Source organism: Cylas formicarius, unplaced genomic scaffold (assembly GCF_029955315.1).
Source record: "Cylas formicarius isolate icCylForm1 unplaced genomic scaffold, icCylForm1.1 PGA_scaffold_7__23_contigs__length_41026272, whole genome shotgun sequence".
NCBI classification, from domain to species: Eukaryota; Metazoa; Arthropoda; class Insecta; order Coleoptera; family Brentidae; genus Cylas; species Cylas formicarius.
In genome coordinates, this window is record NW_026844352.1 from 35101002 (window position 1) to 35124982 (window position 23981).

The 23981-nt window shown below is 36.0% G+C and overlaps 3 protein-coding genes across 6 annotated transcripts; all 3 read right to left on the reverse strand.

Annotated features, from left to right (window-relative positions):
- Positions 1-598: 598 nt before the first annotated feature.
- LOC132704912 (transcription factor kayak-like) lies at positions 599-6968 on the reverse strand. Of its 2 annotated transcripts, none has more exons than XM_060675232.1 (3): positions 6855-6968; positions 3554-3907; positions 599-1454 (listed from the first exon to the last, which is right to left on the reverse strand). In XM_060675232.1, exons 1-3 carry the CDS (start codon positions 6945-6947, stop codon positions 882-884), a joined length of 1020 nt encoding a protein of 339 aa, XP_060531215.1. In that variant the 5' UTR covers positions 6948-6968; the 3' UTR covers positions 599-881. The 2 variants fall into 2 exon arrangements, with proteins under 2 accessions (XP_060531215.1, XP_060531216.1); XM_060675233.1 differs by lacking the exon at positions 6855-6968 and adding an exon at positions 4032-4282 and having other exon boundaries at positions 601-1454.
- Positions 5644-6841, reverse strand: LOC132704913 (odorant receptor Or1-like). 3 transcript variants are annotated; one of them, XM_060675237.1, is made up of 3 exons: positions 6669-6841; positions 5901-6615; positions 5712-5851 (listed from the first exon to the last, which is right to left on the reverse strand). In XM_060675237.1, the coding sequence occupies exons 1-3, from the start codon at positions 6822-6824 to the stop codon at positions 5814-5816; spliced, it is 909 nt and encodes a 302-aa protein (XP_060531220.1). In that variant the 5' UTR covers positions 6825-6841; the 3' UTR covers positions 5712-5813. The 3 variants fall into 3 exon arrangements, with proteins under 3 accessions (XP_060531218.1, XP_060531220.1, XP_060531219.1); XM_060675236.1 differs by having other exon boundaries at positions 5714-6005; positions 6055-6615; XM_060675235.1 differs by having other exon boundaries at positions 5644-6615.
- A 3306-nt stretch (positions 6969-10274) lies between the features above and the next one.
- LOC132704914 (prisilkin-39-like) lies at positions 10275-11393 on the reverse strand. The gene is made up of 3 exons (XM_060675238.1): positions 11300-11393; positions 10721-10898; positions 10275-10516 (listed from the first exon to the last, which is right to left on the reverse strand). Exons 1-3 carry the CDS (start codon positions 11321-11323, stop codon positions 10425-10427), a joined length of 294 nt encoding a protein of 97 aa, XP_060531221.1. The 5' UTR covers positions 11324-11393; the 3' UTR covers positions 10275-10424.
- Between the last annotated feature and the right edge of the window lie 12588 nt (positions 11394-23981).

The following is a 23981-nucleotide window of genomic DNA, read 5'->3' on the forward strand; positions in this document are numbered from 1 at the left end:
ATATCCTCATTCAATGTCGAGCAATCTCGTTCCCTTGACTTTTTTACTCACGACTTAACAATTTTTCTAAATTTTAATGCCCCGTTTGTATTTCGGTAAAGAAACTTATCCGGGCATGCGTTTATGTAGGAGCCATCCCTTTAACGTACGAGCTCCCAATTTCAGGACACCCTGTATTTATATTAAGGAATCTTACGCTTATTATGATTCTATATTGTAAGAAGACGTTTAGGAAGCGTTATTACATTTATGTTACAATAAAGCTATTTCTTAATAACTCGCGTTTTATTGTCCCTTCTCCCTTCCAGCCGTACTCGTAAAAACGAAAGGCTATAACGCTGCTAATTCGGTTAAGCGGCCATAAGGAGGCACAAATTTCTATCAAACATATTGGCGACCGTCGAAATGAGGAACATTAAAATGTATGTTTACGTCAAGTATCACCCCTAACACCGTATTGGTTATTTCACAATAAAAAACGAATCAAATCAAGCATACGCCATGTGCCAGAACCTCTAATAGACTTTTATAACTTTTCGGAAATCTATTACAATTTTTTAAAATCACCAATAAGATTTTTTTTATTTAGTCTTTAGTAGTCAACCTTTGACGCTTAACCTTGAAAATAAAATGTCAAATCCATCAGCGCAATAAATACTGTAATTATAGTTGGAGAGTACTAAGAAGCTATCGATATTTGGTAGCACCTACTCGAACCTACTTAAACCTATTTTACATTTAAAAGCATTGCTGGACGTTACAAAATTTTATTTTCCAATTGTCACAAAATCTTGAACTTTTATCATCAGTCGTGTAAGAATTACAAAAGCTTACGATCTATTGTTGATCTATTTACAAAACCTAAACTACGAACGCCCTAGCTACTGGTACTGGTTCTCCTTATACTTCGAAGAATTGACATGTTGGTAAAACTGTGGTGCTGCTGCAGACTCTTGCTCGTTCGGCTGTTGCTGATGCAAGTACTGCTGTTGGTCCGAAACAGCAGGCGTGTACTGCTGCGACGTTCCGAATTGTCCGAGATACTGGTGGGCTTCCGGACTAGAATACTGAGACGGAGCCGCGGGATACTGTTGAGCCGCCGCGACGTAAAATTGCTGCGGGGAGTGAGCTTCGTACTGCTGCGAAATCGAGTTCGTATTGTCTTCTTGAAGAGCTTTCTGCTCCTGCGGGTTGTACACTATCCTGGATACTGCCAGCGGCTTGCCGATAGGCTGGTACTGGAAATCGTTCTGCGATTGTTGGTACTGAAGCGATTCGGGTCGCTGGTAATGGAAATTGACGGGTTGCTGTTGATACGCCTGCCTTAACGCTTGTGGTTTGCCGCTAAATAAGGTCAAACCACCGGCGCTGTTGTAGGACGCCACTGGGCTGGAGTAGGTGAAGGACGACACGTCACCAGCTTGCGAGTATGGCGCCTTTACGTACGACGGGACCTGTAAATAGCGTCGCTCGTTCCGTAAGTAAGTATTTTAATGGTGACACTTAATGATGAGCGTGATACATTGGCTAAACCATATTGTAATTTGGCGTAAAGGACAAAAACGTATTTTTAAGAAAATCGATTTTAATAATTAAAAAAAAACTTTCTTCCAGCGCGTTCACGTAGCCCTGACATTAACATTGATCAGTTGTTTTTGTTTATCGAATGCGAAAGTGCTTTTACGTGTACTTTCGATTACGAGTCTAATTCAGAACGGATCTTTTGTGTTCTCTTTCTTCTTTGCCGGGAAAGTGCGCCACCGTTTTTTTTTTTAACAAAGTAATGAGATATCGACGTCGTTGTGCTACGCGATTATGTTGTTTACGAGTGCAATTCGTGGAAAAGAAAGCTGGACGGTTAAGATTTTGTTTGTGGATCGTTCGATGTTACTTTCGGTACTTCATTTTCTAAAACCTCACAGAAAACAAAGAGGGCTTCCTCCACAGTATTTAATAGTAATTGGGTTTTCAAAAACGGAAAACTCTTAAAACGACATGTTACAATAATATAAAATTATCATCATCAAGGTTCAACTAAGATTTTTTCTTATAATATAAGAACCAGAGTTGAGGGACTAGTCCGTCTCAACCTAATGGAAAAATGCCATTACTTATAGAGAAATAAAAAAGTTTAAATTTTTTTTTTTTTAAGTATACTTTTTTTAGTTACTTTGTTCAATTACTTAATTCGTTTCTTTTCGCTCTGCGTTCCATACGACGGACGTTCATTATAATAGTCGATGACATGGAGGTTTTCTTGACTTAAATTGAAGGAAAAACGGCATACAAATTATGAAGAAATTCCAACCAATAACAAAGGAATTCTGATGGAAGGATACTGATGATGAATATTTATCGAATCTTGTGAACATTGTTTTAAAATATTCTAAAAATTGCCAGGCGGATCAATAAAGCAAGACATCAGATCAAACATTCAAATTTGCGATAGGAAGTCAATTCATATTAGGAGTTGCCCCCCGAGAACCAAAATGTGTTTCCTTGAAGAACATTTCTATTAACATTTCATTAAAATGTATTTTTCTTGTGGTTTTACAACACAATCTTAAAATATAGCACTGTTCTTAACCATTTTTTTAAATCAAAAGTTTTTTTTTTCAGCAAAAATAACAGTTTTGGTCAGTTTGAGTTTTTTTTTTATTTGGAAATGAGTCATATAATTTTAATTTGTTTGCATTGCGATGAAAAAGGATGCAAATATCGTCAATTTTTTTAATGTAAACATCCAGAAAATTGAAAAAAGAAGTGGCAACGCCGACATTTCACAACCATTTTCGCTACGATTCATTTAAATACACCAATAAAAAAGCCTTAGCAATTCGCAGACCTGCGCACTAATCCCTTGTTCCAGTTGCATACAAAAGGTTTACTCAAAATGGTCATATCTGTTAAATATTTACAATAACTTTTTTTATTTGTCCATATTTCTTATTCGACGGCGACCGACATTTCGTTTTGGAAATGGTGTTTAGGGAGAGCGAAATAATTAGTGTCTTTATTCGTCTGCCCCGCCCAAATAATTCATCTTCTCCCGTGCCAACCTTTGCTATATACAATTGAGATCCCGGGGGACCACGATTTCTTTTTTTTTTTCGCGACGGCTCACGGACTTAAAAAATTCAAAGCCCCGTTCCATTAAAGCCACGAAAAGTTTAATATTTAACGGCGGCTCCACGGACCCTTCTTTAAAGCTTATTAAAGAAAAGGAAATAAATTCGTGCATATCGAATAAAGTTTTAACCGTTCCCCCAACTCGAGAACACGGTTATCATCCGATTGGAGATGAATTTAAAAAAAAAGTTCTGTAAGCTATGGGCGAAAATTTATTTCAATTAAAATCGCATAAAATCATTTTTCAATAACAAACCGTAGAATGGTGTTCCGCATCATTCTCATTTTCAACCTGAGGTGCACTTTTATTGGAAGTCGTAGAAAATCACTTTCACCTAATCTTATCGGTTATTTATTTACCTCAGAATTCGTGTTTACTATTAGCTCTATTGGCTTAAAGAAGAAACTGTGGAACAAGACTCACCTTTTGCGATATACCAGCTGCGGAAGGTGTGCCGATATTCTGAGGCAGTTGGTGAGCACCGTAACCAGTAGCTTGGATGTATTTCTGAGGAATCGAAGGTACCGACTGCTGCTGTTGAACCTGGTAGTATTTCGAAGAAGGTTCGAACGGCTTCTGAAAATACTGGTTTTGCGGATACGGTTGATGAGCTCCAGCTTCTTGGGGAGGCCCGTAAGGCCTCTGGGCCTGTTGGTGATAGGGAACCAAATTCGCCGAGCTGCTATAGTCTGCGATACCTCGCTTGCCCTTGTTGGTCATCCTGTGGCGTGGATGATCTGCGACCACCATTGCCAAAAGAATGATAAAGGTGGACACCTGTGAATATGTTTGAAAATACCTGCTATACAATTGTATAGTATTGTTATAAATATAATATATTATCGTAGACCTTTGTTATACTTTTCAGATACCACATGCGCCAAAGAGAAGATTCACTTACTTGAAAGTAATTCATGTTTCTGCTCCGGTTTAGGTCGGTGCACCGAGTTGAGTGAGAGTGTGGTACGACCAGTGCACGGAAGAGTGTTATATATCCGCGCTTCTCTCATCTCACCTTTCTCCGATAAGCACACCCATTCGATATTAATATGGCATCAGGTTTATCGATGACGAATATGTCGGAAAAGGAGCCGCTTCATATTTAATGTGACAAGTTTTTTGAGTAATTTAGAGGAAGTGAGTTCTTATTACATGACATACTAGAATAATGATAATAAATATTCATTTTCATATTTTATATCAATATATCAACCACTGTTATAGGATAGAAATTACAGGAATGAAGACACACTGAATGCTATCATCAACAAACATAGTCAGCATTGTTCGCTCATTAGACGATGATAAACGTAACATGTACTTTTCAGTCCCAATAATATTATATCTATCCATAAAATATTTATTCTGTTTCCCTATTTTTTTAAGCACTGCAGGAGATAATAATACTAATAATAGTTAAATGAAGATTTAATTCTTCGTAAATGTACTTTTATTTATCGAGAAACAGAGTCAATTATCATTTTCGGTAATGGGGTTGATTTAGAATCGTTACAAACATTATTTATTAGTACCTACCCAGAAAACTTATTATTTATTAGAGTATAAATAATATCTGAATAATTTTTGGGATAGTATTTTTTAAAATAATATTTGGTTTAGGCATCGTTTGTCACGGTTCTTGTGTCAGTGTGGAACTTTGCAGAAAAATATTGGTTCAAATAAAACCACCCAGTTTTGCAGGCTCTCTAAATCCACAAACGAAGAAAATGATGCTTATTCATTAACAAGAAGAACGAACAAAAAACGATAACATAATTAAATCAAAATCTCTCCAGAATAATAAATGAGTTCTAAATAATCGGCCGTGTTTTTTCATAAACATTCTCCTAGATCTTTCAAATTGTAGATATTGACGCAATTATCAAAATAACCTATGAATATAATAAATATGTATTTTTTAACAACAACAAAAAAGATTGCCACCTCATAATAGTCCCCATAGTTCGAAAATCAAAAGGAGAGAGCGCTCACCTTACACACGCATCGCATATCCCCAAAATGTATCCGAGTAAATCATTTCCTTTCGTGTACGCTAATTATATCGGAACCGCTTTATCACAAGTCCGATAAGCATTGCAAATAAATTTGCGTGATCGACAGAAAGCGACTTCGTCGCGGACGCTGGTTTTGCGGATCGGATTGTTTTTAACTGTGCGTCGGCTGTTGTTCCGATACTTTACGCTCGAACGCAAAACGGTGGATGGATAGTTGCCATTAATTTTCGTCGGGGCAGTTTCGCGAACTAGCGCGAAGCAAAAACGAAGCAAGTGAGAGATTTACGTGCTACATAATAACGTGGTCGAGCTTACCATCCCCCACGCTTCGAAGGCGAAATTCTAACTTATTTAAGAAAGGTATAGTAAGGGGATAACACATTTTAAATCCCAACAAAACATAATAACGACATGAATTATTATTGCTTTTTTCTACAAACGGTTGAAACATGCTGACAATCAATTAAAAGCATCATGGAACTGATAGGTAGTGTCGAATTCAAAGCTTCTGCAGCAGCGTGAAATAAGAATAAGATGTTCGTAGCACGTTAACAAAGACTGCCGTGGATATGGGAGTAAATCGCCCAGCCTTCAAAACGATGGGACACTTCAAGCTGATCATTAACATCAGCAGCACTTTTTGAAATTTGAAGTCGCATCTGTACCAGTTAGGAATCTGGTAAGCTTTCCTGAATATCTGCTCGCTCTGAAATCGTTATGCCTATATACACGTCGCAGAAGCAAATTATTTTTACCCCGTGTCTGATTTCGGTGCCGAACCAACAAAATAGGAATTGCTCTGTCAACATGCTCGTCAGGAAGAAGCAGAGCATGAAAAACTGCGCGCTGGATACCGAGACCTGTCAACGAACGCGCTACGAGAAGCTCTTGAGAATTCGTTGAACTTACTATCGTTGCTTGGTATAGGAGGGTACAGAGAATAATCGTGCCACCCAAGAATAACACCAAGAGGCTCCAAGAGTAAAAGCTTTCAATTACAGCAGCAAGCTTCTTAACTTCTTCATAGTGTTGAATACAAACTACCAAATTCGACCTCATTCGATTCAAAAACCACGGCGAGTCTGCACGAAGCTTTTTTCCACCTTCGTGCGACAACGCGCCATTTTCAAATCGGTACTCGTCCAAAGTTTCCAACGTGGAACCGAGAAATTCGCACTGTTTCCCGAGTTCCATCATCAGGTTGAAGGAAAAGTGGTCGGTATTCACCACCAAGTAAATGTTGTAAGCTATAGCCAGGTCTTGGTGGAGCATCGTTAGCTCGTAATTAGGCGAAAGCCTATGATCAAACGGGTACCAGGCGTTGGTAACTAAAGTCCTTCGGCTCTCCAGGAACGGACTTATGGACCAAAATAAAAAAGTCGACAAACCCAGTACCGAACCGAGGATTAGCAAGCGGTTGGATACCATACGTACCGCCGCTGTTACTGCGTGGTGTTTCGGATTCTTAGCCTAGAAAGAGTACTTCCACACGGTACCTTATGAATGTTAACGTAGAGTTTTACCTGAAGTAGCGGATTTCTGTTAATTGATTTCAAAACTGCTTCGATTTGGTGTGCACGAAAATACAGACCAGACATTTTGACCAAGTTTATCGAGAAGCAGAACAACACATAGGTGGAGGCGGTGAACTCCGATAGTTTGTTGATGTTGACAATCATGAACCCGATCAGGGGAAGCAAATAACTTACCAGGAAGGCGCAACACAGCAATGTATAAAATTTGTAAACGGATCGGTACTTTGAGCTTCCGTTCAATTTCCAAAATCCACCCCAAACAAACATGGTTCTGTTTAACTGTAAATAATCGCGTGGCATCGTCGCAAGGTTAACTAAAACCTTCGAGTGAGCGGATGCAGTAATTATTGCATTAAAAAGTTAAACCCCGCCTCGTTCTAAGTATCTGGAAAAATAACTCGATGCTTAGCGATAATCACACCCTGCCAGACGGTGCATTTTTAAGCACCTGGATATCATGTCGTTCAAACCAGCTGCTTAAAAGTCGATAAAATCAAGTTACCAAGTTTATCTCTATTACTGCGTCTTCCTCACACGCGAAAGACCTTAGGACCCTTTGGTCAAAATTTTTATTCAGTTTTAGAATACAAATTTCCAAATTGCTGATAGCTGAAGGTGAAGGGCCGGAAATTCTGGTTGATGAGGTGAGAGCCGTCGTCTCGAAAATGAAGCCACGAAGGACTGCTGGTTCGGACCAAATACAGACTGAATTCATAAAACTACTGAATGAGGATAAAACAAAATGGTTGACTAGAATATTTAACAACATCTATTCAACAGGGGAAATTCCAGAGAACTAGTTGAAGTCAGTATTTATCACACTCCCCAAAAAAGCAAGTGCGAAAATTTGTGGTGATTTTAGAACATTAAGTTTAATGAGTCATCTCTTAAATTTATTGCTTAAGATAATACACAAAAGAATATATATGTTGCAGTCAAAGTGTACATTTACTAGCCATTGCATACATTCACTTCCCATTTTACTGGAATGAACACTTTAACTAGTAACTGCATGCATTAACTAGGTAATGCATGCAGTTACTAACCAACTGCAGTCAAAGCGTTAATTGATTAATTTCAAAATAAAATTTAGTTTAGCGAATAATTAAATTAATTATTGACTCGATGATTATTGCACTAGAGCTAGTTATAACATAAAAATACAAAAGCACCTAACATAGAAAGAAAATAATTTGAAACACAAACACATTTACAAATAAGAAAAACACTTTATTTGTTTGAACAATTCAACTTCCGTGGCATTTGGAATTGCACAACTTTTTTGCTTTAAGGCATGCACATCTATTTGTTGTGCATTTTGTTCTACATTGGCAACCTTTCAAATTAGCGATGACGTGGTTAACAAATTCTCGGCCATTGTCCGATTGCAAAATAGATGGTGCCCCAAATAGTAAAAAAATTCGAAGGAGTTGATCAGCAACTTCATTAGCTGTCTTATTCTTAAGAGCTCTAAGAATGACAAACTTTGTTAAGTGGTCCTGGTATACCAATATAAATTTAAATTTATCATCTGGCTTTCACCAAGCCTTTCTTTTCATTCGCCCTTTTTTTAAGGCACACTTCACAATTATTTAAAAATGTTTGAATATCTTGTGCTGTTATATTTTTAAAGCGAAGGTTAAGTTCCTTTTTCATTCTGGCTCGTCCGCCATGTCCAATTGATAAATGAGTTTCATATAAAACTTCAAACAATTCTTCAACAGTAACATAATACAGCACTTTGTCATTTGCTATTGGTGCAATTAGCTTATCCACATTACATACATACACTATATCATAAGGTTTTAGTAACCAGAAGTGACGATTTTCTTTTTTCTGAGCAGATTTAGAGGATTTAACATCATTTATTAGTTTTGCATACCTTTCCGCAGTCATACGAAGCCGTTAGCTTTTTGTTGAGTATTGTTAATATATTCGTAGAATTTAACTTTCATCGCTTCTTTATCCGTTTTATATTTATGACTAAAAAAAAAAAATTAATAATTATTAATTACTCTGGACACATACAATTTAAACAATTCACTTACCAAGAATCTCAAACGGAAAAACCACAAACAGCAAACGGCGCAGAACGAATAAAGAGGTTAGGTTTTAGGTTTCACGGTAAATTTAACCCACTTCACACTTTGACTAGAAGCAGTCCGTGAATGCATACATCCACTAGCAGATGTGTTCATTTCGGTTAAAATGAATACTTTAACTACGGAGTTTAGCAAATGTATGCATTGGCTAGTAAATGTATACATTTACTAAATGAATGCTTTGACTGCAACATATAGACTTTGTGAAGAACAGATTGCACCAAATCAGTTTAGATTTATGAATGCCGTTGGCACAAGATAGGACCTATTTAGTGTTCAAGTGCTTTGTCAGAGATGCAGTGACGTCAGCTGTGATGTGTTTGCATGCTTGATAGACTATCAGAAAGCATTTGACCGAGTCCAACATGCATTTATTAAAATGAACTCGCTAAGAGTCACGATCTGTCCTTACACATGAAACTCAGACTATTGCGTTGCTACGTCTTCTCGGTCCTTCTGTATGGCGTAGAAACTTAGACACTCACTAAAGAAACCACCAAGAGACTGGAAGCATTCGAACTATGGCTGCACAGGAGAATATTGAAAATATCTTCGACACAAAAAATTACCAATGCAGAAGTATTGCTACGTATGAATAAAGAAACATAATAAAATGTCGGAAACTCCAATATCTCGGTCTCATAATGAGGAATTCAAATAGATATGGGTTATTGCAACAAATCCTCCAAGGCAAAATTAACAATAAGAGAGCATCAGGTAGAAGGAGAATATCTTGGTTAGCAAACACTAGAATCGCCATCAACAAAGTAAAAATAGCCATGCTGATCACCAACATCCGAAACGGATAGGCACTTGAGAAGAACTATTGCCGTCACTCGATCGTGAAGTTACCAACATTGACAAACTAATAGGATTCTTCTTCTTAAAGTTAACTTCACTTCGCTAACTTCATTTGCATATTGATTTTCTGAAATGACCTTTTGGTTTGAAAAACCATAATAGATGTTACAAATAAAACTTATGAATTTAGTGCTATGATAGAGTAATTGAAGTCAATATGTGGTTTTTGAAGTCACGATCACCATCTGCTAGTATTGTCGAAAACCAAATTTAAAAATAGTTTCACCAGAACGTTCGGGATAAGGACATCGCCCCGTATTTTCCGGAGCTAAGTAGCCAAATTAAGGAGCAATCAGCACTTTGAGGTATAATGCGACCGACATTTAACAACGGCGCGCTGTTTGCCAACTGTACCGCACAAAACTATTGTTACAATTATCCGCATTCGTGCAATACGGGCGTTGAGTTAGCTATACGGTGCTCAACAGTTCGCCAAGTTCTACGTGAAGCGCTCGAAGTAATAATTTTCAAAACTATACGCTTATATTGAAGTCGGTATGGGCGGAAAAAAGAAGCAATTCAGACCTCGGAATACGCGCAGGTACTTGGGAGCCGAGTTGAGAACTTTCGATAACTTTAATGGGGAAGTTTTCACATAGGAATTTGCGTCATTTATTCCGACGACCATGTCAACCAATAATAATTTATTAAGACCTTTTTATTGTTCAATATGGAGGGTAGAAAAATGTAATTGTATATAAAGCGGATCATTTTTTTAAAAAAATATGAATGAATATAATACAAGTTATACACCTAAAGTGACGTACTTTCGTGAGATGCGCTAGTAGAAATGCCCATACCCGTGACCTCCATAGCCGTGGTATCCGAGAGAGTAATAAGGGTAGTGTCCATGGCCATATCCCCCGTAGTAACCTATAATACACACAGGGAAACGTATTAGCTTCCTTCAGTGACGTCATAAAAGAGTAAATAAGTGTAAAACATCAAAAATTGATCTTACTGTATACTATTATTCTCCTAGTTGAATTACGGTAATAAACAATATAGAAATTGGCATTTATTTTTTTAATCTATAGGGACCTCAATAAATAAGTATGCTGAATTAACTTAACTTACCGTGCGATCTATATATAGGGGCAAAAGAATACGAATAGTGGGGGTAGTAGCCGTGTCCATAGCCGAAACCGTACCCGCCGTAGATACCTCTTTTAACGGCCTTTTTGGGAGTTAAAGAAACTTGTTCAACGTCGTCTTCGGCGGAGACAAATAGAATCGCACAAACCAAAAGGAGAGCCTGAAAAATGAAATTTGGTGCTCAGTGCCTAATTATCTAAGCTTTTCCAGAGCTTCTTCCAATCCTTAACACTTAAGTCACAGAACAACATTTACAACCTACTACATCTATCTAGTCTACTTATCTAAGTCAGTGCCCATTTATTTTATAAACTCTGGGTATCTATAGAAAATGAACTGCCTAATTGTATTTAATCGCCGAATAGGGGTAAATCACAAGAAGAAAAACAAACAAATAACAACAAAAAAAGCAAGTGCAAAGCGTCAATTGTTTATCACTTTCCAGAATAGCCATTCTACCGCTCTGTAATCACAAGTAGTCTCGTACTAAGCTTAAATAACTGAGTTCCCTTGGGAAAAAATTCGTAATATAATAGAAACTGTTTAAATGTATTTACTTACCAAAAATTGAATTGAAAATTCCATTTCGCTATAGTGCGTGGGTATCTATTTAGTATTATTAATCGTTTTGCACCAAACCGACTGATGAAAATGCAACGACAAATTGCATATTTATACAGGTTGCCAAAACCAAAATTTTATCCACCCTCCCCCAACCGAAGCTCAACATATCGCATTGGCGTGCGACAATATTAAAAACATTTTGCTTTACGGTTATCGGAATAAAATACGAAACTATATTCATAATTTTTTTGGATGCCGCAATGTTTTGTGCAAAATTTTAAATTAATCATATAATGATATGATAATAATAAGAAACTCAAAATAATCGTTCTATCTCCTTATCAAGAAAAATATATGTGTTGTTGTGTTTCTAATTATTTATAAGAAACAGAAATTTAATATTATTTAATAAAATAAAATTAAAGACTAAACAAATAAACAAAAACTTATATAATCTGCCAAGTTATTTACTACTTACCCAAAAGTGGCAATAATTTTTTGGTAGGGTTGTTGACAAAATTTAATAATTGTTCTATCTCTAAAAATAACTTTTGAGCGGCCCCCACTTTTGTGTTTTGGTTTCGACCAACAAATTTCAGTTTATTTTTTAACCTTTTCATTAAATAAAAAATTTACGGAACTTTCATGAAGTGTACTCTAAAATACATACTAACCATAAACAGATCTCGTACGGCCCTTTTGGAAAACGTGTTAAATAATGGAAGATATTGAAGAAAAAGACATCGCGAACCTTATTGGGTTTGTGGCGATACGTCCATGGTAGCCGATATAGGAAATTATGACACAGATTTACCGGGTTAAGGTTTTACCCACCGTACGGCGAAGGAAGTTTTCATTTAATTTTATATTGTTTCTTTACATTCGGACATATGTATAATAACGTGCGTGCAACACAATAATTACCGCGTTTCCCAATTCTAATTTTTTTTAATCAATGGTAATTATTAATGAGGTCTTTTTTAATGGTAATTATAGACACGCCAATTTGGCGGTATGTGTGGCTCATACCATGAAAGGTTATGTATATAATTTAAAACTATTTTTACGCAAGATATAGAATTAAACGAGTCGTATTTTAAATATTGTACTGAAAAACAATTATTAACAAAAACGATTTTAACACTTTTACTTTAATTAAAGTTAAGATCTTTGGACTGGAAAATATATCACATATCACCATCGAAGTTAATCAATCCATTTGCGTATGATAATAATAACTTTTTGATGACGAAGATGTTACCCACAATGCTTTGAATGTCAATTAGCATCAAATACATTAAAATTACTTCATCCATAATATAATTAATCCATCTTATAATTAATTAAATATCTTTGCAGTTAAAAGTACCATATGTAAGAAATCAACGAGTTTTCACTGATATTAAAAGTGGAACACGATGTGATATGCAGAAGTTTTACCTTGCGTAATAAAAAATAGTATATTATTATTTATTTGACACGAGTGACTTCAAAAGTTTACCGAACGTGCTGCATGCTAGACTTTTTCTACGACCGTTAGTATTTGGGTACATTTTCGTAAAACGGCACGAATACATTCACTGACATTACCGTCAGAATTGACAAACGTCAAAATTCAAAGCGTGGGAAATATCTCCGAAAACCTCCGATTGCTGCCAAACCCGTGCGGTAAAATCCCGGAAATGTCCGAAGGGGCTCGGATCCGTGGGAAACGAAACTGATGTGGTAAAGTGACGCTTCCCGCACGCTAGATCGGTCGGCAATTAGGTATTTTACAGACGAGAGTAGAAAAAATTGTTTCTGACGTAGATATTAAATTTCATGCATATATTTATTCAATAAAAGTTTTGATTTTCAAAAAAACGCTAGGGGGTAATTTTTACCAGTGTAAATAATACAATAAATGATGACGTAAGTATCGACTCCGAAATGAACAGTATAAGGGTGACTGATATTAAATCGTGCACGCATTGCAAGCACCTGTTGCGTCACACTTGCATGACTCTTTCGTTTCGACACAGTCGCACAAAACGGAAACGGCAGAATACAATAAGGATTCGTTCGCACCGTATTGGAGGAATTCGACCTGAATCTAGATTTTGCAATCGCCGTTATAACGCCGCGTATCAGACGGTGATTTGTTTTTTCGCCGTTCCACAGATTGAAAAGTACCAAGAAGGCCATGTTCTAAAACTCGTTGCTCGTCAAACCGCTCGTATCAACCGACTTGATCGGAATTCAAAGATTTTCTCCTAATTTTTAAGGCGTTCTTACGGGCGAAAGCAAAACAATTTATAAATTTCAATGGAGATTAATCGACCCGCACGCATTTATTTCTAATTAACCGGATATATTAAAGTTTCTCATATTTACGACCTCTTAATATACTCCCCATCCTATCACACTATATTCCGGGATATCATCCGTTCGCTCGTTGAACTCCGACTGGAATCCTGCAGACGTTTCGCCAAAATCTCACTTGGCATCTTCAATGCTCGCGCTCCGAAAACACTTCGAACACTGTGTTATTATATATATATATATATATATATATATATATATATATATATATATATATATATATATATATATATATATATATATATATATATATATATATATATATATATATATATATATATATATATATATTCTCACGTATTGATTAACGGATGGAGAAATGTGATGACACTATATTCCGGGATATCATCCGTTCGCTCGTTGAACTCCGACTGGAATCCTGCAGACGTTTCGCCAAAATCTCACTTGGCATCTTCAATGCTCGCGCTCCGAAAACACTTCGAACACTGTGTTATTATATATATATATATATATATATATATATATATATATATATATATATATATATATATATATATATATTCTCACGTATTGATTAACGGATGGAGAATATATTCCGGGATATCATCCGTTCGCTCGTTGAACTCCGACTGGAATCCTGCATCCGACTGGAATCCTGCAGACATTTCGCCAAAATCTCACTTGGCATCTTCCATGCTCGCGCTCCGAAAACACTTCGAACACTGGGCAGGATTCCAGTCGGAGTTCAACGAGCGAACGGATGATATCCCGGAATATATTGTCATCATATATATATATATATATATATATATATATATATATATATATATATATATATATATATATATATATATATATATATATATATATATATATATATATATATATGAATGTCACAATATTCTTATATCCTTCGCCTGCAGCTGACATTAAGTCGCGAATTGCACTAAGCAGAATTCCGTAAGGGTCACAACACGCCATCAGCCTTATCTTGTGCATTAGATGACATTGGCATTATTATACATACAAGAAGATTAAGTGCACTTATCCTTCTTGGTCATTCTAAAGCCTCAAACTTTAACAATGACTTTACCCGCCCTCCCTCGGACCAGGGAGTGTAGACACTGCAGGCCTAAGAGGCATCTTTGCTTGCTAGACATTGGATTCGACCCGGAGTGCAGGTGGTATCATCTGCTCACCGAGTGCCCTGCTTTGACATGGGCTAAAAGAGTTGCTGACCTTCTATAGGAGGGGCGGCATTCTGGACGCCCTCTAGCACTGTCTGGGGGCACAACGGGGTCATCTGGTGTCCTAAGTGCTTGGACGCCCGCGGGAGACGCCCCCCTTAAATACCAATACCATACCAATACCAATCCCACAAGCCTCGATTAGTGGCCCACATTTTCTTTTTATACACCTTAAAAAGGGTCTCAAGTAGAAGGCGTATACATATTCAAACATACCCCGATGATCAACAGGTACCTTTCGCCCTTGTGAATCAGCAGATGCATCTATCCTAAACTTGGATTCTCGTGCAGGTTGCATTCCAGTCACAGCTGCTGTAGGCTCCTTTTTTAGGGTTTTTGATATTTCTCCTGTGACAGCTATTACTATTGGGACATCAACCACTGTCTCCATTTCCCACATGCGTCGGATCTCGTCTGCCAAAGGTAAGTATTTAAGTGATTTTCTCTGCATGGGTCTTCTCTATGTTTGACGATAGCGGTACTGCAAAATCTACAATGAAGACTTTTCCCATATTTTTGAAGCTAAGTACCATGTCTGAGATATTGTTGGTATCGCGCGATCGGTAATAATTTTTCTGTTCCAGAACACGAGGGCGTTTTGATCTTCACAGACGAAAGGTGGGTCGTACTGGTAGTATGGCTTATCAGAAGTTACTCGCATGTAGAGTTCGCGTACCTCTTGGTCGGGCTACAGCCGCGGTGCCAGTCATAGGGCATCCGCCGAAAATATGATCCAAGTATTCTGGCTTGTTGCTCCACATCAAACACTTTGCGTTATCCGGTGCTTCATCTAATATTGTTCTTTTATATATTTATCAATCCCGTCTGATTCTATACCTGCCAAGTATTTGCCACTTTCTTTATATTCATTAGCGGATTGAAAGCCGGCTCTGCAAGTCTCAGTGGTGTCGCCTTTCTGTCTGCCCTTGAAACCACTCTATGTATGTCGTTAGTCTGAGCTTTATCTTGAAAATATTTCCTAAGACTATCGATCTGCCTACTCTATCTGACAGTCATATCTGGAAAGCCGCAGCGTCGAAGCTTGCAGGGGAGATGAAATATTTAGTCAGCTGAATTTGCTAATTATGTTTACATACTTGTGGCGATTTTGTAAATAAACAAATCAGGCAAAGAAAAGCTAAAATTATTAAGGACAATACAAAAAAAAATCCGAAAATAGCAATCTGAAATAGCGAGTTTCACACACGCATTAAAAATTTTAACAGTGAAGAATTATTCTTTTAAAACAAATTACTTGACGATTTGAAATGAACCAAAAAAAAGTTTTACTTTTTCAGAGTTGGAATATTGGAATATTTTATCAAATTTGTTCCCTCAACTCATCGTTATACATTTTAATAATTATTGCGCTAAATAAATTGCAAATGTTGTTATTCCAATTTTCTCACATTCATAATTTTGGTAAAAAAATATATAAAAAAAGTCAAGCACATTTCAGAGCGTTACTAGAATTAATATTTTTTATCTAATTAGAGCTAACATTCACCCCTACTACCATAAACACATTCAACGCACTATATAGAACTCGGGGTCTTAAAAACTTCATATAGTATCCACTTCTCACCCAAGGAATCGCTCCTTAAAATTTGACAGAGTACTTTTTTAGCACCCTGTATATAACCAACATTCCAATTTTAACATTTTTTATTAAACTGCAATATGAATAATTTACGAAGAAGCCAAGGCCCTTTTTCTCTGTTAGTTAGTTTACCACTAGAGATATAGAGGCCTTGCCTATGCCGATAATACAAGAACTTATAAAGCAAATATGAAAAAAAAACAGATAGTCAACATGCTTAGATTTGCAGCCAAACAAGATTTGGAACACACTATAAAAATCTGGCATATTATTTTAAAATTTTTGCTTTTGAAATACTTATTTTAAAATAGCAATTAACAATTGAATGAGCTGTAAAGACCAAACTTTTTTTATGTAAACTAAAATAAATATTAGAAAGATGTCTGTTTTTTTTTAATTTTAACCATTACACATAAGTTGTAATGATATAACAAGCTACAGAATACTCACATCTGTTCTAATGAAAGGTATAAATGAAAATGAAACCATTCTGTTCCACATGTTTCTTACACACATTCTTTGTTTAAAAAATATAATCGGCGACCATATAACAAAATCGCAATGTTGCAGATTTGATACAAATATTGGAATCTGATAATAATAATCATGATCCGTTTTAAAACATACGTGTACTTGTCCTTCATTTTTGAAAAAGCAATGAACTGTTCAATTTAAGACTAAGATTAAGATCATGACTCGGCAATGTCCACAATATGATCTGTTTTGAATAATAAGGGCAAACTAACCAAAAATAAAAAAAAATAAGTGCATTTAAGGGCAAACCAATCAAAACACTAATCTGTCTGGAGATGCAGCTAGTTTAAAACAAAGCTAGATTCAAAGGATTTATGAGCTTGCAAACTCTTAAAAGCCGTAATCTGCTCCTTAGTGCAAAAGCTATGCGAAAACACCAAATAATTTATCATATCCATATTGGTGACTGGTGAAACTCCATTAATTGAATAGTCTAAAATATCCGTGTTTAAAATAAATGAATTTAACACATCTACTAATCTACTAACAAAAAAAGCATTTCATAAGGTAAACAACACTATTTTACAGTTTTTCAACATTAGCTTTCACCAATATCGTTTTTTTTTTGTAATGATTTCTTTCAATAATGACTTCATCTCAAAATAACAAACACACAAAATAGGACGCTACCAAAAATCGATTTGAACATTTAAAAAACCCGCCCCACAAATTATTTTCTTGATGACCCACTACAATTTTTTGCCTAATTATCTAATGGTAAAACGAAACGTATAACTTCAGCTCCATTAATACAAAAAGGGATTAACATTAAACCGGCTTTGAATTAATCAATTATACGATATTGTATATCGGATCTAATTGGCTTTCCCGCAATCTTAATTTCCGCTCTTATTCGACGGAGTAATTTTCGTTTTCACAGACGCTTCCGCGACCTGCAACTTTTGCTTTCCGTGCCTACCGCGGATAAAATTTGAAACCGATCGATCGAAGTGTGCGATGATTTGCAAGTAATTCGGGCGTGAGCATAGATGAATATACAATAAACGATATCTGCGTTGGCCGAGAAAGTTACGGGCGCATGTGAAGGGTACAGACCTTTCGTTGACTTTAAAAATATGCGCAGTTTTTTTTTTGAAAGAGAAATTAAGATCGAGGATGTTAGACTCGTTGATTATCGCGACGATCGATGACGTAATATCCAACGGAAGGAGAGACTAGTCCAACAGTTAATGTTTAGTATAGTTAAGCGATTAGTTTGGTTAGTTTAGCAACGCGTTTCTTAACCCGAGAAAGTTATAAATCATTATTGAACTGTAAAAATTAGTAGTTTTAGCGGTATTACATAGGCCAAATATAGAAAATGGCCAGCGTTTCCGAATTTGTTGGAATAAAAATGGCATCATTCGTACCAAATTTGTTTTGGACGAAGTCGCTTCACAACAAAATATAATTATACCTCGCCTTCCACTATAACACTGGCAGTTAAATCCTATAGAATTGGTAATGACGCATTTTGTAGCAAGACATAACCCTCCTGCAATAGGATAGTGCGCCAAAAATGAGCTGAAAACTATACTATAGTTCATCTGACTACTCGGAACATGATGACTAAAATTTACAAATAAAGTTCTATTGTAAAAACTAGATATTTTAAAAATAATAATATATACAGCAATGTATCTATTGTCATTTTATTTTTACTTCTATATAAGTTTTTGTTTACCTGTTTACTTGATATCAATAATTACAATCATATTTAATTATTATATTTGTGTGTTTGTGTAGAGTACCCTGTTGGTATTCATCATAGCAAGTACGTTTTTGTCTGAGGTGTGTGAAAGTAAACCACGGAAAACCAGCTCGAATGCTTTTTCAAGGTCTATTAAGCATTTTTAATTTGCTTTTTTTTTTTTGGGGGTCGCACACAGAACAGGGCCGCTCTTATTCATAGTTCCTCTGCGAAGCTAAAATGCTCGTTCTCCAATCGCTTGTACATTCGGTTCTATATTATTTTCAGCAATAGCTTAAGAGAATAGCTAAAACACTTACTCACCTTGTTTTTTTCCGGAAAAGAAATTAAAATAAATCCGAGCCAATCTTTCGATATATATCCAGAGTAATAGATGTAGTTGAAGAATTCTTTGAAAATTTTCGCTAGTTTTCTTTAATTTAAATAAATGATATTTCATACGTACCACAAAATCAAATAATGATTCTTGAATATGCATCCGAATTATGAAAATTTAGAAGAAAAGAAGAAGAAAAAGTGAGAGGCAAGTTTTTGAATTCCGTAACTACATTAAAGTAGTAAAGTGAGGAGCTGCTGGTCGCTTCTGGTGGACGTACCCGTAACGGCACCCATCTGGGGGGTGACCCTAGGCCGTAAGCTCTACTGGACGATTCACGTTAATGAAATAAGCCGGAAGGGTCTGTATCTCTGTAGGTTAGGCCGCATTATAGTGACCGGCACTTTGAAAACTACCCAACTGTGTCGATGACGGCGCTCCTCGGACTCGAGCCCTTATACCTCAGGGTGGAGTTAAGGCCTGGAGAGCGGTCCTGCATTGCAGAATCTAAGAAATTAGAAGCCGTGAATGAAGGGGCACCGTCTCAGGCGGCAACCAAATTGCCCTCTCTATGAAGAAGAACGGCATGTTGAACGGTTTGCTTTTCTGCCCCGCAGTCACACTTCGCAGCTTGCCCCTGGCCCGACTTGTATAATGAGTACGCGGATTCGCCATGGTTAGTGCGTATTCTGTTCAGTGATGTCCATATTTTTCGTGGCTGTTCGAAGGCGGGAAGTTCCATCCTTATGCACGGCAGGTTTCTGCATTAAGGGTGGCAGTTTTCTGTCCATTTTCGCTCCCAAGAGTCTATGGAATCGAACTATCACAAATGCAGTACTCCAGCTGTTCTTATGGCTGGTATACGTTTATATTTTCAAAGAAGAGGGGGGCTTTGCGCCGGAGATCTGGAGGGGGTATATAGGTCGATATTGGTAGCCACTAGGTAAAGGTCGATCTTAGAGTTCCATGATTATCTTAAATGTTTCATTCAGTTGTATGTCTACTATTTGGGTATGAACCCTATTGAGCCCGATAGGTGCGCCGAACAGTGGGCCAGGATGACCCAAAAAGTTTGAAAAATTATTTAAAGGGTGTTTTATGTCGGAAATCATGTGATACAGCAAGTAAAGACCAAATTAATGGGAAAATATTAAATTTGTAAAATTAGAGTACCTGCGATATGAGGACTTTGTATGAAGTGAAATATCTTAATGTTTCATTGTGTTCATTAGGCATTTATTTAGAAAATAGAAGATGCGGTATCCAAAATTCACTCCGTGATAAATATTTGCACCAGAAATTGGAGTATCTTTCTTTGGATGAGTAAATAATGTAGAAAAATGTCACCTTATATTCTATATTCTCAAATAATGACAAATCTTTAGTTTTTGTATCAATATTTTATGGATACTTACTGGCATTTTGTACCAAGGATACACATAATCGACCAGATTCTTTCAAATAGATATTTAAGTACCATGTCTAATACTAGTGCATTAGCTAAAACTTGCAAAATAACATAAAAACTGAAAATGAGTTTTTCATATAATTTGATAATTTCGGTAGAAACTGTATAATTTTTGAAAAATGAGCCTGAGCCTTGCCTTGTCTGGTCTACGATGATCCTCAAACGACATCGAAATACATTCTGAATTCTTGTTTTTTCTTCTTTACTAAGTAACTTGCTTGCCTGCCATTTGATGATTTTTAGAAAACATTCTAAGCACCTAATCCGTTTATCGGCTTCATCAAAATATTTTCTATTTGGTTCATAATAAATTTTCAAATTTTCGAATTTCGCTTGAGGAACTAGGCCTAAATATATTTTTGTTGATCATATAATTTTTGTAAATTTTGGCAATATGGAGAAATCTGTAAATCAAAAACTCGCCGTGAAACTGAGAGGAAACCAATAAAAAAACCTATAATGTTACTTTCATTTCCCTCTGCAGACCGTGTATTAATGAATCGCCCTGTATATATTAACATAATATATGAAAACTATATCACATTTTTTTTGTTTTTTTGTTTTTTTTTTCCGGCTTTGAGATAATATTAAACAGGAAACCATGTACGTCACAGCAGCATCAAACATAGCTAGAGAGAATCAAAGTCGCTCCTTCATTGGATACTTATCATAATTAAGTAAAATGAAGATTTTATTACTATTAGCCAGCGGACCGCGAAGAGAAAAAATAACTCATGCCGCTTCGTAATATTTGTTGTATCGTTTTACCAAGTTAAAGAGCGTCCGTAATAATTCCGTAATCCGGAGGAGCGACTTCACAAATAATAATAAGGCTGTAAAAAGTTGGCCGAATGATCTCCCGGAAGAAAAGTTTCGCCTTGAATTTAAAATTTTTCCCGTTAACTTATTCATGCCCCGGCGACACGGTCTTGTTCGATTTTTAAACCACCGGGCCGACACTTGTATTATTTTAAGGATCTGGCTTTCTGACGGTATGTCCACAAAATCGGGAACCTGTAAAAAATATTTCCAAAAATTAATAACAGAAAATTTTTGCATTCACTTAAGCCCGTTTCCCACTTAACAACTTTGGGAACTTGAAACAAATGAAGCATTTTTAACGTGTTATTTTTTTGGTTTCTGATGTTCATTTTTCGTTACACTACGTCTGGAGTGACGAAAATGACAAGAAAAATAATGGCCAAAAAGGAAAAAAAAATTATGTACACTGTATTTCATCGTTGATGATTCTACGCATATAATAGTGACCCTATGCTCTGTTTCTGGATAATTGTCAACGTTGACTTGCCAAGGGTAGCAGATAGACGACCGGTAGTTGACCTACCTGTTTCTCAGTATTTAAAGTTATAATTAGAGTTACTTTCCTGTAGTGATTAGCAATGTTCGTTCAGAATTTATTTGAAAAAAATGACAAAATTCATTCGCTTACTTCAACTAAGATGCGATTTCAAAAAGATATGCCGAAAAATAAGCTACTGGAGATTGTATATTTGAATAAACCTCTTTGAACGATATTTGTTGTCTACAAAATCCCTTCAAAACGAAATATAACAGTACTCCCATTCCGCCATATAGAATTGGTATTAACGCAAGTAGATATTACATATTATTCTTTCTTCTAGACAAGTTTTAATATCGGTAATCTTAGAATATTTAATATTTCAATTTAGATATATTATTTTAACACGCTAGCTGTAGTAACGCCGCTGTCACATGAGTTTCCTTCATTAACCTCGTCTTTCTATTGTTTGCAAATTGGTGTGATCGTGAACGAACGTTTATCTGAACTTGTCGTTTAAAGTAAATATTGTTACGTGTATTTGTTATCCGAAGTGTTAGAGACGTAGTGCCTATAAGGTTGGGAAATAGTGTTCGTCTTACGCGGATGTACATGGATTCGTGATGTGTAATTCCATGAGGTGTATGTTAACACGGTTTCCGGATGTCTTGTATTCACGCTGGTAACCAGGCCGGATGGGATCGCATATCCCGTATAAGATAATTGCGGGAGCCGTTTGAAGAATCGGTCGTCATTTTATGACAATTTATTTAGAAGTTGTTTCCGTTTTTGTATACGTTAAATAACCTGGAGGATGATGGATTGGTCCAGACACATCTCTTAAAAAGGCATTCTTTAGGATATCTGAATAATGTTAAAAATTGTGTAAGCTGGCCGAATGACCTTATGCAGTCGTGGCCATTAGAAGTAAAGAAGAAGAAGAAAAACCAATTCTTTAATGATTCTCGTCACAGAGTATTGTAAGGTAAAAACTGATCGCTAAAAAAAAATTCTTTTTAGTTTTCTTAAAGTTCGATACCCTGAATATTTCGCACCTATGCCTGCAAACACTTTTTGCAACAAAATCACCGGAAATTTGTCAAATTTGGCCATCATGCGTTTCGCAGGGTATTGCCACATATAAATTTTTAAAAGAGTAATTAGTGAGATATTTTCTAAAAGTGGAAATAAAAATAAAGGCTTTGTTTCAGAGATTTTATTTTTCTTTTAAACGTCGAGTTGAAATTTCGCCCCTAACCGTTTTCTTTCTAAACGGGGATCTCCGCCCACTTAACTCGCTTCCTCAGAACATTTAACGAGATCTAGGCATATTTTGAAAAAATACTGTTATAAAAATATTACCTCTGAACTGAAACCTGTTGAATTGACGAATTGTCAACGCTCTATTGGTTGAAAAGGGGATTTCAAATGACCGCGCGTGCGCATATTCATTTAATATATACATAGTACTTACTATATGAATATTATTTTCATCGTCGCTTCAAAAATGTCTGTATAATGAGCATTAGGCACGGCTACTATACAGATATCTGGAAGCTATATGGCTTACGGCATATTTTTCAGAAGCCCGTATCAAACCTAATTAAATTATTAAAAGTTATACACGATGTTCCGTTGAAAAAAGAAAAACCGTTTGTGCCACCTTTCGTTTCCTAAAAAGGCAACCTTGGCTCAGTCACAACAGAAAAATCAAAAATGGGACACACTGTACGGGGTGTCAAAACTGATGTTCGAGTGAAAGCCTTTGGGGTTGATTTCCTTAAAAAAGGGGATCTAGGTAAGTGGTAGGTGTTGATGTTTTAAAAACAAATAAATACCGGGTGATCAAAAAATAACACTAAAAATTTTGAATGGAAAAAACCGTTAAAAGCAATTTTTTATCAAACAATATAATTTTATAATATTTGCAATTAAAACGATATTCTATAAAAAGGTTGTAGCACTAAACAAATGGCACTTTACTGTCTATTGACAATATTTTATAACTCTTATAAATCATGTCGGGTAATTAATTTATTAACGCAAAAATGGAACAAATTTTATCAATACATTAACGCACCTAAACCTACAACAAACTGTTTTAAGCGAATTATAGAAACATTTTATATTTTCACGATTGTTATAAAAAACTTACTATATATTGTTAAAAATACATATTAT